This window comes from Tupaia chinensis, unplaced genomic scaffold (assembly GCF_000334495.1).
Source record: "Tupaia chinensis unplaced genomic scaffold, TupChi_1.0 Scaffold000234_1, whole genome shotgun sequence".
NCBI classification, from domain to species: domain Eukaryota; kingdom Metazoa; phylum Chordata; class Mammalia; order Scandentia; family Tupaiidae; genus Tupaia; species Tupaia belangeri.
The window spans coordinates 2,943,416-2,961,452 of NW_006159712.1; the positions used below are offsets into that span (position 1 = coordinate 2,943,416).

General features: G+C 48.9%; 1 protein-coding gene across 5 annotated transcripts in view; it reads left to right on the plus strand.

The window, feature by feature from the left end:
- SLIT3 (slit guidance ligand 3) overlaps nt 1–18,037 on the plus strand; it is a 782,476-nt gene that overhangs the window by 609,224 nt on the left and 155,215 nt on the right. For all 5 annotated transcript variants that reach the window (XR_003549377.1, XM_027771828.1, XM_006148363.3 and 2 more), the window contains exon 7: nt 15,049–15,120. Coding sequence is in view for 4 of the 5 variants with exons in the window: in XM_027771828.1 (XP_027627629.1) it covers nt 15,049–15,120 (72 nt within the window). In the remaining variant the exon portion in view is untranslated. The remainder of the gene's footprint in view (nt 1–15,048; nt 15,121–18,037) is intronic.

Below are 18,037 nucleotides of genomic sequence, written 5' to 3' on the forward strand. Positions count from 1 at the left end.
GAGATTATGAGCTATAGCGAAATCCCAGAATAATTCAGAAACCACAGTTCTTTTTGAGGAGTTAACCCATACAATGTTCACATCTAAACTTCTGACCACAGCTTACTCAGCATCACATCTAATTCCACACAACTGCCCCAGACATGGAGGTGCAAAGCCAAGGTGCATCTTGAGGGTATTAGAGTCCTCCCATAGAACTGGCTGCCAGTCCAGCTTACCGAAGTTGGGGGAACTGGGGGTTCATTTCCTTATCAAAAGCTGAAAATAGAGGGACCAGCAGATGGCATAATGGTTATATCCATGTAATCAACCATGGTTCGAGTCCTGGACCCGGTAGCTTAAAACTCAGACTGGGCGTATGTGCATACATGCCCAAAACCCTAAGAGAAGAATGGAGAAAGGATTGTGGTGTGGCCATCCCCCGCCCCCGGGGAGTGATTTCTCTCTCTCTCTCTCTCTGTGTGTGTGTGTGTGTGTGTGTGTGTGTGTGTGTGTCACTCTAGCAAGTGCATGTGCCCTATAGCAAAAACCTCACGTAAGAAAAAAAAAAAAAAAAAAAGCTGGAAGTAGAGTCAGTCCTTAGCATAGTCATTAAGCACTGCACAGAGGAAGCTGGATCCCACATGGCCAACCAGAGTTCAAGTCCCACCCAGCAGTTTGGAAAAACAAGCCAGAGTGCATGTACATGCCCAGGATCCTGACAGGATGGCGATGTGGAGGAAAACAGGTTGTGGCGTGACCAGGCCCCATCGGGGGTGCTCCCTCTCTTTCATTCATGCATGCATCCTTTGGCATTAAAACATTCTTAGCTGGAAACAGCAATACCCCCATGTTAGGTCAGATGTGCAGGTTCAAGGAGGTGGCGTTAGTGTATCCCTTGTGAATAGCAGGTGCCCAATCAGAATGCTCGGAGAAACTGAGGTGGGTAAATCCTGCCATATGGTTCCACTGCTTTAGCCCCAACCCCTCACAAGCCTGGCACATAGTAGGTCTGCCGAAGTACATGGAAACAAAGGGTGGTGAAATTAATGAACTGAACCAGAGCCCACCCCATCCAGGTCTCTAGATTCTCCATTCTGTCGGCCCGTGAACAGAACTAAGCCTGTAGCTGTCCCAGGGTTGTTTTAGATGTGGAGCAATGTCGTATTTTACTAAGAGTTCGTTTCTCACGTCGCTTTTGATTTTTTATTTCTCCAAGTAAGTGCTGGTTTTTCTTTTTCTTTTTAATAACAAAGAATCAGAGCTACAGTGAAATTTGGTGTTTTCTAACAGACAAGATTCATTTCCATTTATTTACAAAGTGTTCCACCTGGTTTCTCTTGGAGATACAAACATTTCTCTCATCTGTCTTTAGGATCAGGGTGTTTAGTCATGACATAGTTTGGAATATAGAATTCTCACTGCTTAATTAGTCTTAAAATATCTCCAGAGTACTTTTTTTTTTTTTAATACTCTGCTGAAAATTGTGACTTGTTCAGGCGATAGGGATTAATAGGGATTAAAATACACCTCATGGAAATGCGGTGACTTCCATTCTGCCTCCAGAACCCTTGAAAGGAAGCTGGTTTTCTCGAGATGCTCTTCGACCACACAGCACTCACCCACTCTGTAGTCACCCAGACTCAAAGCTTTAAGATGGCTATCTTTAAAGGTCAAGCTTTTAAAATGGCTATCTTGGTTTTGAGAATACCAACTTAAAGAAAAATGAAAATTACTTTCAAATCTAAAATATTTCTTTCCATTTAAATAAGCAGCACTTTAACCTTTAAAGGACCTAAAGCCTGGAGGTGCCCCCTGGTTTCCGGCTCATTTCATTTTACTGTGACAGCAAAGGCTAGTGCAGTCTCTGACTTGGGGTTATTGTTACGTATCCCTGGGCTAAGGGAATGTGGTGGGGACAACCGAACTGCTCTTCGCCAACAAAGGCTATTGAATCGCAGGACTCCTTATACCAATGTCTCTTAGGTGGAGTGAGTGTGAGAAGGATTTACTCTCCCCAGGGCTCACAGACAGATGCTTATACTGTCAGGTCTCTGGGCTGAAATTCTGACATGCCAAACTCGGTTTAGAGTAGCATTTTGGTTTTCTTTATTCTCACCTAAAACAAATGGAAAAACAGCTCTTAGTTTATGGAAGTAAAGCTATCGTGAGGGAGGTTATAGAGACACAACTACAGAGAATTGAACTTTCTTCTTTTCTCTGAGCTTCCATTTCTTATTTTTTAATTGCCAGAGGGTGCATGTGTTCCCCAGAGAATGAGAAAAGGGGGTGGATAGAAGGAGAGAAGTGGATAGAACTCCTCACTGGGGCTTTGTGACACTGCAGTCCTTCTTCCTCCATTTGTCTATCCTGTTAGAAACTTGGGATACATGCCCACATGCCCAGCATGTTCACCAAGCCACCAAGGATGCCTTTTTCTTTTTTTTTTTTTTTTTTTTTTCTTTGTGTGTGTGTGTGTGTGTGTGTGTGTGTGTGCTGTATGGTGCATACCCCCTTGAGAAACAGAGAGAGAAAAATCATACCCAGAAGGAATGTCCACACTGCAGTCCCTTCTCCTCCATTCTCCTGTCAAAATTTGTGGCACACATGCACATGTGCCCAGTGTGAATTTCAAGCAGTCAGGTTGGGACTGGAACCATACAGTTGGCCATGTGAGATCCAGCCTCCTTAACCTCCACACCACCTGCTGGCCTAGAATCTGGCTCTTTTAACCATGGGACCAGCACCCATTTTCTATCTTTGAAAGTCCTCAGGAATAATGGACTGTGAGGAGGAGGGTTGAAGGTCATTTTGGATTTTTTAAACTCACTGTAAGAAAGCTCTAGAAAGTCTGTTTTCTTTTTGCTTATGCCTAAATTAGAGGACCCCAACTGCTGGTCCATGGGTTGAATGATATCAGCAGATGTTTTTCTTTTTCCTTTTTTTTTTTTTTGGCCTTTCTAGTGTTGAAAAGTTAGAATGTGTTGCCAATATCTAACACTCGGGTCACTTCATGTACCCGTTGAACTCCCACTGACTGTCCTGAAGCTCTGACAGCCCTGGGCTCGCATGTGGCTCTGACCGTCTCTAGGAGTGCTGCCCAGTAGCACGTCCTGTGGCGAAGGAAAGGTCCATGTCTGTCTGCCGTGGTAGCCACTAGCCACAGGTGACCCTGGAGCACTTCACATGTGGCTCATGCAGCTGAGAAACTGAATGTTTATGTCTGACTGAATCATATCCGATGTAAATTTACATCATCACATTTAGTTTCCATTTCTGGACAGCGCTGAGTGGCTGCAGGTGCCCTGACTGGACAGAGCTTGCCCTCTGCAGCTCTCCACAACTCCACCAGGCCCACTTCCCAGCTGCACCTGCTCTGGACCTCTCAAGCCACTGTGCATCCATACCAAGCAGTTTTCAAGCCAAGTGTTATCGAAAAGTAAATATTGATATTTTGCAATATCTGTCACACCCCTCACCTTCCATTCTGCCCTCTCTCTCAATTTAAACACCTGGGTTTTAGTCAAAACCCAGAAGTGTGATCATTAAAACTGTCTCCCCACCAAAGGGAAACCAGCCCCGTGGGTTTGCTTCCCGATCCCTGTTATTCGCTTCTCTCACCCTGGCAACTGCCTTCTGCAAAATTAGCTGTAGAAAATCATCCCTACATTGGGACTGTCCCGCCGTCATCCACCACCTAGAGACGCAGCCAGTGAGGAAAGCAAACTGTTAACCCCACCCAACTGGGACCAGGTAATTGCATAAAGAGAGGAGGAAGCAGGACCGACCCTGCAGAGCTCTGCTCACACACGGCACAGGACCGCTCGTGACTTTCAGAATTTGGCTAGACATCCTGCCTTTGTGCGGAGCTGGGCATTCACCATCACTTCCCCCGCCGTCTGGAAAACTATTCCCACTCCAGAAATACCATTTTAGAGCCAGCACCAGCCCAACTGGAAATTGGAGAGGGAAATTATAGGCTGAAAAGACCCTGGAGATTGGCTGGTTCCACAACTTCATTTTAAAAGAAAGAAAATCCCCCAGAAAGGGTAAGTGACTTGATCACAGCCTTAGGAAAATTTCGTGGGGGAACCAGGCCAGGACACAGGTCTCTTGGCTCTTTAACCAGTGCCCTTTATTGCCGTCTGCCTCTTCTCCATGTTAGCAGACAGGAGATAAAAGATTGAGCAGACAAGGCAGCATCTCTCAATCCCCAGCTCTTGCCAGAAGGACCACCTTGGACTCAGCATGGGGATGAGCCTTCTAGGCCTTTCAGAGCCTTCTATGCCTTCAGCCACTGCTTAGGGGATGACTACCCCAGTGCCCCAACAGGCTGTCCCGCAGGAGGGCAACCTAGGAAGAGATCCAGTTCCACACCACTGACCCCCAGCTACCAGTGGTGACCAGAGGCCCCTGCCCACTTGTGAGTCCAAACAGCCTAGGTGCAAATTGTACCCAGCTCCCTGAGAGACTCCCCCCTTCACAAATATCAGAGGATAAAAGCAGGCCCTCTGGCTTCTCGGCCGGGAGCAGAGCCCCCACGCCCTGGGCAGGTTTCCTGCTGGCAGCTCTCAGTGGTTCAGTTCTGAACATGTGTGAGAAGAGGCTTTCATGTGTCGCCACAGAGCTGCCGAGCGTGTGCGGAAAGCAGACAAGAGCACACCTACCTGGCAGCGGTCTTGCCCTGAGAAACAACTTTGTCAGGGCCCCTCGTCCCCAGGTAATGGTAATTGGGAGGGAAAAGACACATTAAGCCGTTTGCAGTCATTGAAGATAGTTCATGTGAACAGCGGGTTCCCAGAACATAGGTCAGCTGGGGCCACCCTTCAGGGGCCGCAGTAGAGAAGGAAGGTGTTCACCACATCTCCGAGTGGCATGCTGTGATGTTCCTTTGATTTTCCTAATCTGTCTTTTTCTGATTCAGATTGTTAGGCTGTTTGGTTAAGAGACCAAAAAACAGGTACCTGCGAGCAAAATCTAACCTCTAGATGTTTCCTTTGTGGGTTTTGTTTCTCAAAATGATTTAGTTGCCAATACTAAAAAACCAGGAGATTTTATGTGAAAATTCTAAATGTCTTGCCTTCTCTTAAAAAACCCAGCAGCGCTCACCACCTTTCAGCATAGCGCGGTCCCTGAGATAAGTGCGGGTCCCTTCCAGTGCGCTGTGCTTACTGCAGTTCCCACACAGCCTGCTACCTTTTAAACCAGCCGTGTTTCTGCAGGCAGCTCTGTTCATACTCCTGGGTTGGCCCAGAAGGCCATTCAGACCAGAAATTCATCTGTATCAAAAGATGCCAAAAACATGACGCTTCGTATTTTGAAACTCGCTAATCCACTCAGAAAATATTTATTGCGTTTTCCTGTGTGCCAAACCCTGGGCCAGGCCCTGGCTATACAACAAGGCACAAGACGGACTTCTCTCTGTCCTCACATAAAGCCCACGTTAGTGGGAATTTTAAAACTTCCGCTTCCTCCCCTCTCACCGAGTTATGTCATGTGTAGCCGAGGTGGACAGTGCATGTTGCTCCTCTTCTCAGCCACTAAGCCACCTGTCCACTCCTAAGCTGGAAGCCACCCTTGCCCCCTCCACTCGCTGTGGAACCTTGGCGTGCTGGCAGTTGCCTGGGTTCTCCACCTCACGGCAAGATTGTCCAGGGTTCCAGTCTACAGATGATGAAGTCGAATTGGGAGCCCAAGCCCATCCCTTTCATGTTGTCATTTAAAGTACATTTTGCAATTAGCTCGGTTATTGAGCCATTCCGAATCACCAACGGGCAACATCTGTGGTCATCGCCAAACATGAGGAAGGAATGCGTCAGAATCAGGGGACCGGAAACACCAGCACATCCTAAATGCTCAGCGAGCCAGCATTTGATTGAGCGGTGGCAAGATTTCCGGATTCATGGTTCTCTTTTGATCTTCCACGTTTTACATGTTTTGGGAGGCATTTTTTTTTTCTCTTACCACGGAAGCTCTGCTGAGTGGATAGAGATGAATTTCTGCCTGTCATATTATGAATATATAATGACGGAAGAACCAAAGACGAGCCCTTTTGTTAAGGAATCCATGTCATCAAAGGCTCAAATTGGCAGCTGATTGTTTTTATTTATTTCTGTAGGTTTTACATGACACCTGGAGACCATTTAAAATGTTACTTGGCGGTGAGCACTGTGTGTTTAAAAATAACGCTCACCCGGTGCCAAATCGCTTTAGAGTTGGGTACAAATATTGAGACAAAAACCCCAGCTGTTATTGCTTTGGCTGCTAATTTGAGGTGTCAAATGAGAGCTCGACTGCTATACGTCAGTGAATAAGGCCCCTTGTGAGATCATTATGTTTTCTAACAGTCGAGAGTAATGGATTAATCAGTGCAGCATCAGTTGTTTTCATTATATGCCCACACAATGGTTATGAGCTTTAATTTAAACGGTCCACAGGGACATCAAGGAACTCAGTAACAGGCAGCACCCAGGAAGGTCCGGGAGAGCGGAGAGTAAGAGAGGTGCCTTCCGCCCTCCCTCCTCTCGCTCCTCTCACATCTTTTTCAGTCCTCCTGCCTCATCTGTCCTCAGAGACCCATTGTCTGCTCCAAAAAGAGAAACGATGAGCTTTGCTTAAGGAGCAGATCTCGACTCTCGGTTCTTCAGGGTACTCTTCACTCCAGCCAGCCCCTTCTGTAAGGGCCACTGTGGCTTTTGGTGACACTTAGACTTTTTAACCGACCTTGACCCGGGAAGGCTGCGGGACCTGGCTGTCCTTTCTTTTGCGCAGCCTCTGCCACCACCCTCCCCGTCTGTGCTGAGCTGCCCCTGCTCCTCAGACAGGAAGAGGCTCTAACGCTGCCTTGAGCAGCTTCCGCAGTGACACAAACGCTATGGTCCCTGCCATGTCAGTCACAGAGGGTGAGTTCACCACAAGCCAGTAGGCTCCATCTCCACCTTGAGAAGACTCGGAAACTGGACAGCTGACATCTGTCTCTCTGAAGAGACTCCTCTAAGAGGATTGAGAAATACCTAAAGATATAGATCATAGCCAGGTGTGGTGGTGTGTGCCTGTGACCACAGCTACTCAGGAGGCCACAGTAGAAGCACTGAGATTTCAAGGCCCACTGGGCACCATTGCAAGACTCTTTAAAGGGGAGAGAGAAATAGATAGATTGATCCACCGGTCCCGGAATCTCACCTCCTAGGTTTGCATATTGGCTTCTCAACTCTATAGCTATGGGACCTGGGCAGGGTTTATTGATCTTTCTGGAAATAGCAATAGTATCTCAAGATCGTTGGGAAAATTAAGTGAGATAATGTGTAAAAAGTGCTCAGCCCGGTGCTGGCACCTGGTAAATACCTAATAAATAGTGTCCATGTTATTACTGCTATTATTATGGATATCTTTATTGGACAATCATGGCAAGCTCACGTCAAAGCAATAGCCTTTACTAGTCTAGCTCATGAAAGGAAAGTAGAAAGTTCATGGGAATACCCATAACATTACATTTAGGCTTTCCTCTAAGGATACATGGTTGCATCCTTCTCCTTCCTGATTTCTGGAGATTACAAGAGCCCCTAGGCACAGTTTAGTGAAAAGGACAAGTTCCACCTCAATGAGAGGGTAACAGTGAGGGCAGCTTCTTCTGGAAGTGACTAAGAGCCTGAGGAGGAGGCACTGAGGATGGCCTGAGACCCTGCGCTGGGGAGAGGCTCCGGGATGCATCTGTGTGGGCGCTCGGCGTGCGTTCTCCTGGGGCCATCCACAAAGACCGCCATGGGCACATTTCCTGATAGAGCTGAGTTGGCCAACAGCTGTCCCATTCCTGGGCTCTCTGAGAGTGTTGCTCATCAGCAATAGATTCCTGGGGCCGCGATGGCTGTCAATCCACAGCCACCAAACAAGACCAAGAAGAGCCAGAGAGGAGCAGGCACCCAAAGGACAGCCCCCAAGACCGTGACTGCCCTCCATTCTGTTCCGCTTGTGCTCCTGAGCGAAGGGAAAGGGAGGGACAGCCAGAGCTCTCCTGCCCCTCCCCTTAAGGTCCACACCAGAACTCCTGCTTTTCGGCCCCATGCCGACAATTCAGATATTCCCCACAGGGTCCAGCCATAGTATTTACCCGCAGCTGCTCTTTGAGAATGATTCTGTCTACTTCAGTGGTGTCCCCCTCTGTTGGTCCAATACGGGCACTGTGATTCCTCCGTCCAGGCTTGGAGTGCTGGCCACTGGACACCCACATTTGTAAAAACAAGTCAGGGCATCTACCACCAGGCTCACTTAAAATAGACATCCTACTGCCATGTTTGTTGGCAGTTCACAGCCCCTTCTTAGGGTCCCCTTCTTGGGGACCATTCAGGAGTGAGTTCCTTGATTGTCTAGTCTCAGAAATCATCCTGCCTTAAGACAGGAAATGGATGAGCCAATCCACCAAGAGGGTCTGTCTGACCAAGGAGTCTATGTCTGCAACTGTGTGGAGGGCCAGAGCCTCCTGCCACAATCCACCTCCAGTATCCAAGAGTACCCTGGGAAGGTTGGCATGCTAGGAGACAGCAATGGCAATTCCTGCAATGCCTGGTTTTGCAATTATGTGATAGATGCTCACAGATAATATTGTTGCATTAGAGTCAATTACATGGTGTTATGGACACACAACATGCAGATTACACCCAGAGCCAAGAAGGCACAGAGTGATAAAGCGATGGCTTAATCGGAGGAGACAGAGGGAAATGTCAGCCTTACGAAGGTTGCCAGGGTGGCGTGGCTGCAGCTGGACTTAGCTCCTCCAGGTCGGACATGGCTATCTTGAGCAATTCAAGGGAGAGCCAGACACTAGCCCTCAGCAGAGAGCAGTGGCAAGCCTAGGGCAAAGCCAAGGCAGAAGTCTCCGGGTGTGATTGCAGCCACTTGATTGAGGACTGTCTGCCGTTTCAGAGCGTGGGTCTCTTCCTAAGTGGAACACCATAGTACCCTCTATGAAAGAAGCCTTCAGACCAGACGCAGCAGGAGGGCATCCTGTACACAGCCCTCCACATTTAGGAGGCTGTTTTCAGCCTTTCTCCCTAGCTCAGTGGTTTGCAAATAAAAGTTTGCATGAGTATCCTCTGGGCAGCTCACTAAAACACACAAAGCTGGTGCCCACCCCAGGGTTCCTCATTCAGTAGGTCTGGGTAGAAACCAAGAATAAGCATCTCCAAAAATCCCCAGGTGATGCTGCAGGTATAGAAACCACCCTTTAAAAACTACTGCCTGGGGCCATCAGATGGTGCAGTGGTGAAGGTGCGTGGCTTCTACATGGCCCACCATGATTCAAGTCTGGACCTGGCTGCTCAAAAATCAACGCGACCCTGTGTGTATGTATGACCAGAATCCCAGGAGGAGAATGGAGGAGAAGGGTTGGCAGCGTGACTACCCCCCACTCAGGGGGCTGATTTCTCACTTTCCTTCTTTCTCTCTCTCTCTCTCTCTCTCTCTCTCTCTCTCTCCTTCTTGTCTTCAAGCCTAGGGCAAAGCCAAGGCAGAAGTCTCCGGGTGTGATTGCAGCCACTTGATTGAGGACTGTCTGCCGTTTCAGAGCGTGGGTCTCTTCCTAAGTGGAACACCATAGTACCCTCTATGAAAGAAGCCTTCAGACCAGACGCAGCAGGAGGGCATCCTGTACACAGCCCTCCACATTTAGGAGGCTGTTTTCAGCCTTTCTCCCTAGCTCAGTGGTTTGCAAATAAAAGTTTGCATGAGTATCCTCTGGGCAGCTCACTAAAACACACAAAGCTGGTGCCCACCCCAGGGTTCCTCATTCAGTAGGTCTGGGTAGAAACCAAGAATAAGCATCTCCAAAAATCCCCAGGTGATGCTGCAGGTATAGAAACCACCCTTTAAAAACTACTGCCTGGGGCCATCAGATGGTGCAGTGGTGAAGGTGCGTGGCTTCTACATGGCCCACCATGATTCAAGTCTGGACCTGGCTGCTCAAAAATCAACGCGACCCTGTGTGTATGTATGACCAGAATCCCAGGAGGAGAATGGAGGAGAAGGGTTGGCAGCGTGACTACCCCCCACTCAGGGGGCTGATTTCTCACTTTCCTTCTTTCTCTCTCTCTCTCTCTCTCTCTCTCTCTCTCTCTCTCTCTCCCTCTCTCTCTTGAGCACACATGCCCTTATGGCAAAAACCTAAAGAAGAAAACAACAAAAAAACTGCTCCCTAAACTCATTCTACGCACAGCCGAGGTGTACTAATCTGCCCTATCTCTGGAACAAGGCTTTCTCTTTGGCTCTGATTCTGTCTCCCCATTGCAGGTTCCAGGAACAGGGGAGCCCATCCCCCAAGGTGGGGCATGGTGCAGTGGCTCAGAGTGGGGACTCTTGCACTGGACTGTCTGCCTAATTCCCAGCTCTACTATTGCCACTTGGAGTCCCTGAAAATATCACGTGGTTTTGTTATGAGTTTTAAAGCTTCTGATCTAACCCCCTCTTACAGAGCAGTTACGTGACTTACCTAGTTTATCACAATTTTTGTAAGTGTATTTGTTTCTTCAGAGACATCCCAACAGGGTCCTTATGCCATAGTCCACCTCCAGTGTCAGCCAGATGAGGGGCATGTGCACACACTCCTGGCGTTCTTAGGGGGGTCCTGGGACACAAACCCTGGACCTATCCATGTGGGTCCAGCTACCTGGCCCCATCCAACCCAGAAACCACACTTAATCACCAGCAAAGGGAAGACTAGAACAACCTCGTTCGAGAGTAGTCAGGGCCAACAAACATTTTCTACAAAAAAGCCAGAGAGTAAATATTTTGGGCTTTGCGGGCCGTATGTCTCTGTCGCAGCCGCTCAGCCATGGTAACTCGAAAGCAGCCACAGATAACACAGACGTGAGTGGGTAAAACTTCATTTATAAAAACAGGTTGCATTGGATGAGATCCGGCCTGGGGACAGCCACTCGCCACCCTAGAGCTGGCCTCAAGCTGTCATCCCTGGGGAGCCCTTGTCTGGCCACAGTACCCCCGTATTTAGCTGAGAAACCTGGGGAAGCACAGACGCAGAGCACTGAGGTCCTGTCCATCCCCTGCAATAGCGTAGAAAGTTCACAATCCCTAGCGGCCCGGAAGAAAGACTCTGCTGTACCCTCCTGGTGCTCACATCAGAGGATATGGAATCCATCAGAAGGGATAGCTCTGTCCAAACAGATCATTTTACTATGGAAAATGACTCCTTTTCATTAGGCATTCATGCTGCATTAATAACAAAGAGCAAGTAAGTAAACATGATGCAGGTCTGGGAGCCGGCAAGTGGCACGCTGGCTAAAGGTGCCGGCTTCCCACATGGCTGACTACGGTTTGAGTCCCAGACCTGGCGGCTTGCTTTCTCACTTTCCTTTCTATCTCTGTCTCTGCTCAAATTAAAGAAATAATAATAACAAATGAAGTTAAATAAATAAATATTTTTAAAAAGACTATGCAGGTCCAAGTTGGTATAAATAGGTGTGGGTAACAGGTAAAGTGTTTGAAGACTGGGTGGCAGGTGGACTCTTAACTCCCATGGCAGGGAAGCCTGGCTTCATTTCCAGTTCATGATGGTGTAAAAAAGGGGGAAGCAAAGACAGGCTTGAAATGTGTAGAATTAATTTGACCCCGAACTTAAGCTTGTAAGCTAACGGACAATGCTGAACTCAGACGTTCACTTAGGAGGGGGGCTGTCTGATTATTACCCGGCTAATTGGAGGAAGGGCACATTTGCTCACAATACCTGCACAGGAGCAGAGCAGTGAGGGTAAAACGAGACGGTCCCCTGAGCCAAGTCCCCTGGAGATGAGGTAAACGAGTGAGGTTGGTGATCTCACCGTAGCCTCTCGGGGCCAGCAGGCCACTGGGGATGGTGAGGACAGAGCCGTTGTGAAACGGAACCTCTCATTTTCCTGCTGGTTCATCTTCAAGGTTTATAGAATGAAAGACAACAGGAGGCCCGCAGATATTTCTAGCTGTGGGTGCCAGGGTAAAAATGACAGAAAATATACATGCCGGAGTGGCAAATGTGACCTGCGAGCCGGCTGCAGTGGGCAGATGGAGGCGAGGGCTCCTCTAAACAAAGAACAGCAAGTCCTGAATCCAGTAGGAGCTTGTGTGGTCCCCTCCATGAATCCTATAATTTCGTTAGACTTCAATTGTTCATCTCTAAAATGGGGGTAATTCGAACCTCAGAGTGCTACAACACTCAAATGAGATAAACACGGAACTGTGCCCGTAAACACTTTTCCTGAGGAAAAGACTAAACGCGTATTCAATGGTAGTGGTGCATGATTGTTAGTGCTGACCCCGGGCCGGGCAGTGTGCTGAGTACTTTCCATGCCTTATTTCAGAGGCATGTGGCAGGCTAGGAAGTGCCGCCCTCCCCCAGAGAGGCCCACATCCTCATCCTGGACCTGCAAAGGTTACCTTCCATGGCAAAAGAGACTTTGCAGCTGTAACCACATTAAGAATGCGAGGGGGGAGATTATCCTGTGTAACCTGTAGTCACAGGAGTCCTTCAGAGGGCGGCGGAAGACCACGGTGGCAGCTGAAGATGCGAAAACAGAGGCAAGGGGTTGGCGTGATGCATGGAAGGGGCCCCGAGCCGAGGAGTGTGGGCAGCATCCGAGCTTTGACAGACAGCGGCACCGTCTCCCCCTGAGCCTCTGAAAGAAATGCAGCCCGTGATCCCATTTTAGACTTCCGACCTCCAGCCTGTCAAAATAAACTCGCGTTATTTTCAGCCATTATTTTCATAGTAAACTGTTACAGCAGCAATAGGAAACTAATACAGGCCTGATCCCTGAAGTCAAGCTTGTTCCTATTCCAATCTCAGCATAGCCACTCAGTTCCTTTGCGAAATGAAAATAACAATGCCTTGACTCATGAGGCACTGGCGGAAATTAACTAAGATGCTACAAATTAGCAGTTTAGCCCAAAGCCTGTTTGCCATACAATAAGCTCTCAGTTAATGTTTCCAATTTTCACTATCATCTCATCTAAGGGCACTAAAGTGCTGTGAAATCTGTGCTCTTATCCTCTCTGTGTTACAAAGGAGGAACTTGATGGGATTAAAAAGCTTCTCCCAGCTACATAGGCTGCAAGTGACGGAGTGCCTTCGAGGCCTGCGCTCACCAGCTCTGCCTCCCTACGCTCACCAGCTCTTCCTCCCTGCATTGAGGTTATAATAATTCCTCCATTGAATGCCAACTGCTTGGGCAGGGGCACAAGGGCCTGAGAGAGCCATACTCTCCACACAGGCAAAAGCTGCCAAGATGAGAAATCAAGTAAATCTGTTTATCAGGCAAACAGCGACTGTAGCTGTCATAGGGATCGGCTCCAAGAGGTCACCCGCCCTCTGACTTCCCCAGCTGGCCAGCCCCCAGCAGCAAATCATGAAAGTCTTGAGTACTGTGTTTAGTCATTTTGGTTCTGGAATAATTGCTATTATCGTAAATGTTTTATAGCTCTCATTACAGCTCACATTTAAATATCAGTGTAGTAATACATTAATAAGTCATGGCTGCCGGACTGCTGCCGGATGCAGTTACAGCTGAAGCCCTGCGTCTACCGGACTGTATATTCAGCTACGTTAGGGCTGGGTTGAGCGGCTGGCATGTTCAGAGAGAAACTCCTCTACAGAGTTATCTTGCCAAGGAAGATGCTCAGATTTGACCTTGTTGTGAACAGCCCTGATAGGGTATCCCCCAGTATGGAGCCTCAAACTTGAGGATGGATAGAAGGGGAAATGAAGTCTCATTTCCGCCCTGGAGGAGAACGGAAACGGGAGGGGAGCGGAGCTCTCACCCCCAGGAAGCTCCCACCAAGGCAGAAGAACCTGGTCTGTTGGGAGTGACAGATCCCTCTGTGTTGTCCGATGAGATGTTCTGAAGGCTTTCTCAGTGGACAGAGACAGGATGGATTACCCCCTCTACACACACGCACACACACACACACACACACACACACACACGCGCACACACACACACACACACACACACAAACACACACACACAGTTAAGATTAGCCATGCGATACAAAGCAGCTAAGTAGGTTTAACTTGATCAAGAGCCAAGCATCTTCACTGAGTGGTACGTTTGTAAAGTCTTGGAGTAGGCAGACTCAGAGGATGCACTGGATCTCTGTGTTCTCTGTGCCATGTTACATGCCAGCATCATGCCAGGCACAGGGTAGGTGTACACTAAGCATGGGAGGCAGAGAGACTTACTCCCAGCCCTCACAGAACTCACAGACTCGACGCAAGATGTGTAGGAAGAGCCAGAGATGCCAGGGAACTTCTTACAGGATAACCTCTTCTCGTAGGATTGTGTGTGAGGCCATGTGCACAATGGGCAGAGTCAGGAGACTGGAGCGAGCTGGTGCAGGGTTCTGATCCCACCTCCAGAGCCCAGCAGCTGTGGCTTCAGATACGTTATTTTACATCTCTGTAGCTCAGCTTCCTCTTCTGTGGTTGGAGGATGGCACCCACCTTGCAGGCCTTAATGTTGCTAAGCAAATCATTGCACCTGTTTTCTTCTATCTAAAATGAGGACAGACCTATAACTGGACTGGAGATAGTTATGTGCTGCATAATGATACTGCGATCCATGACAGATGGTGCATGTGATGATGGTCCCGCAAGATCATTATGGGCTGTACCACGTGGCCTACGTACGTAGGGCTTAGCATCTAGGTTTGAGTAAGTACACTCGGATGTTTGCACAATGACAAATCACCTAAAGTGACACTTCTCAGAAGTATCCCCATCATTAAGCAATGCATGACTGTAGAATTAAAATAAAGCACTTAGCACATAGTAGGATTACAGAAAGCAGTATTACTCAAGGTAGGTAGGTACCCCGTGGACAGACAGCAGTGAGGAGGGGGAATTCTGAATGAATAAAAGAGTCTGTGGAGTCCCTACCATCTCTGAACCTGTCCTCTCTCCACTTGCTGGCTCGTGGCTGCTGCCTTCTGGTCCCCCTTCCCCGCTCCTCCCCTACCTTCTATAGGCATCTTGGTGCCCCCAGCCTGCTCTACTCCCTGGCTAACCGTTTCCCTTTTCCTCTGTCTCCACAGCACTCTCAACAATAACAACATCAGCCGCATCCTGGTCACCAGCTTCAACCACATGCCGAAGATCCGGACTCTGTGAGTAGCACCCCACTGCTTCCCAGCCCGGTGCTGCTTCCCCAGCCCAGTGCTGCTTCCCAGCCCAGTCTCACCTTCCAGCCAAGGTGTGGCACTCTGAGCTGCCAGTGAAACCTACCAGGCTACCACTTGGCAGACAGTTTTTATTTTCAATGCCTGCTTCTTCTGCTGTTAACTAAAGGGGTGTCAGTAAGTGAGGGCGGCAGGGAAGGATCAGGTGCCACCCCCGGTTCTGAGCCACTGTTCTGCCCAGACACTCATTTCTTTTCACCCTGTGTTGTGTCTGCATTTTCCATGTTGGTGGAAAAGATCATCGGCCTTATGTTGTCATGGGACACGCAGAACTGTGACTTAGTGTTCACCATCTCCTTAGCTCGTGTCACATGCAATGGTTACAACGGTCTTGTGCTCTGGGAGTGCGGGAGGAGAGCGGTCTTAGCGGTCACCCACCAGTCCCCACCCCCCGCCTGCCTGCTCCCTGGACGAAATGTTGGTATTTCCATGCAGTTACCTGATTCTTCATCTTCAGTGTCTTGAGGGGGCCTAAGCCTGGCAGGGTATGTACTCAGGAAGCAAATCTCCCCACGGTGCCCACTCTGAGGGCAGCTCTGTGCACTCATTGAGGGGAAATTCCCCTCCACTCTCAGCCAGAAACCCCGTGTAGGTCTCTCTGCCGATGGCCTTTCCAACCAGCCTGGTGCTTGATGCTTGTCTGGGATGGAAGCAGGCTCCATGCAGTTTGCATTACAGATGGGGGAGCCAAGAACATGGAAGCCAAGACTAAAGGCTAGAATTCCTCCTAAGCCCTTTCTCCCCTCTGTCATCTTCCCTCCTGTGAATGGGAGCAGTAGTGAGGGTGAGATGAAATTAGACATCTAAAGTGCTTGGCACCTGGCAGACGATAAATGGTACTGGTTGTTACATTATTGCAATCACACTACCATCTGGACCGAAGTCTGGACCAGAAGTTCTGAGTCACCAGGAGTGCGTGAGATGTGAGACTCCCCAGAGCGGTGGTTCCCACAGTGGGGGCCCTAGACCAGCAGCATCAGCACACACGGAACTTGTTAGAAAATCAGGATTTCAGACCCCAGCATGTGGAATCTGAATTTCTAGAGGGGAGGCCCAGCAATCTTCTTTTACATCATTATTATTTTTTTTTAATTTGCCAGAGAGTGTATGCATTCAATGCAGAAAGTGAGGGATAGAGAGAAAGCACCCCTCAAGGGAATTGAGTACACCACAGTCCCTTCTCGTCCATTCTCTTGAGATTTGGACACACGTGCACACATGCTGGGTGTTTTTTAAGCTGCTGAGTCCAGGACTCGAACTGTGCAGTCAGCCATGTGACATCCAGCTGCCTTGATGACCACACCACCAGCTAGCCCCAGCAATCTGTTTTGACCAAGCCCTCAGAAGTCATAATGATTATTAGAATGTTTGAGAACCACTGCATTCATAAGAAAGAGACCTTCCCTCCAGATGAGAATAAACCCAAACCCATGAAACAATTTGTAGGGAGGCAACAACATGGAGCACCCAAGGAGGACTTGGCGTTTGGCATGGGACTGACCTCTTCCACTTACCGTGGGACCTGTTTAAGTATGTTCATAAATGCTTGCTCGAGTCGGCATGAGAAGGAAGTGCACCTTCACCTGCGGAGTACCTGCTACAGGGCGTGCACACGGCAAAGTCGTTGTTAGGAAGGAGAGTCATAAGGCGAGCCACTCCCCTCTGCTTCCCACGTTCCTGCTTGAATCTCTCACATGACAGCATAACGCACCGTCCCTCTGAAAATGGGCTGGTGCAGTAATGGGATTTAAGGAGAAGCTGGTCCTCAAAGGCCTCTTCAAAATTCCCAGCGAACCACAAGTGAGCTGGGGGAGCTGCCTAGGCTCTGAGCGGGAAGCTGAGAGTGAGCTTCAGGGTGCTGGGCCTCCGTCGGCCCAGACCCGTCTTTTATTTTCAGTTTAAGATCAGCAGTCATGGAAGCTGGGCTGGTTCCACGGGACTTGAAGGGACACAGTTGGACCTGCTTCTCGGTTGCTTTATTTGCGGCATCTTGAACAAGAAGGAAAAAGTGGGAGAGTTTTCCTCTGTTTTTGTTGTCATTCTTCTCTGTGGTCCCGAACTTTCATCTGATGAGTTCAGATCAATCAATCAATCTCATCTGTTCTTCGCTCCCTGCCTGCTGTCGCTCCTCTTTACTTTAATTTCAGAGATGGCTCTGTATGGCACTCCCTGGAGACCTGAGCTGACTAATCCCCCTTCACTGTAATTAAAGGGTGGGAGGGGGAATGGGGGGATGGGGCTGGTGGTGCAGGAGGGAAGAGGAGGAAGGAAGTCATAAATGGGATTTCTAAAGCAAAGCTTTTATATTGAATTCAGAAAGCCACATTTTATAGAAAATGAACACTGACCCTCTCTAAAAGGATTTGCTGGAAATTTAATTTAGCGTCTGTGGCTAAAAGGCACCTCTTATAAATTGGCCTTTGTGTTCATTCACCTTGTGTTCTGTAAAAGTGGCTTCATTGCCATGGAGTATGAAGTGTCCATGAGTAGAAGATGCAGAACAGCACACAGGCCAGCTGGCTTCCTAGGCGTTTGGGGCCAAAGCCAGCGACCAGAGCCTTGGCCAGGCAGGGCCACAGGCTGGGAAGAAATGGAAGTCTAGAGCATTCTCTGAAACCAGTGAATTTCTTCACTGGTTTCCTGTGTGCTTGGCCTGTGCTGAGCACTCCCCGTGGAGTGTTTCAGTTCTCACAGCAGCCTGAGGAAAGAGGTACCGTTAACGTTCCCATTCTACGGATGACAGCACTGAGGGCCAGCGCTAAACTGCTGCCCACGTCCCCATCAGAAAGCGCAGTCAGTGCCAGCCTTGGGCAACTGGACTTCAGAGCTCGAGCTCATGCCGTTC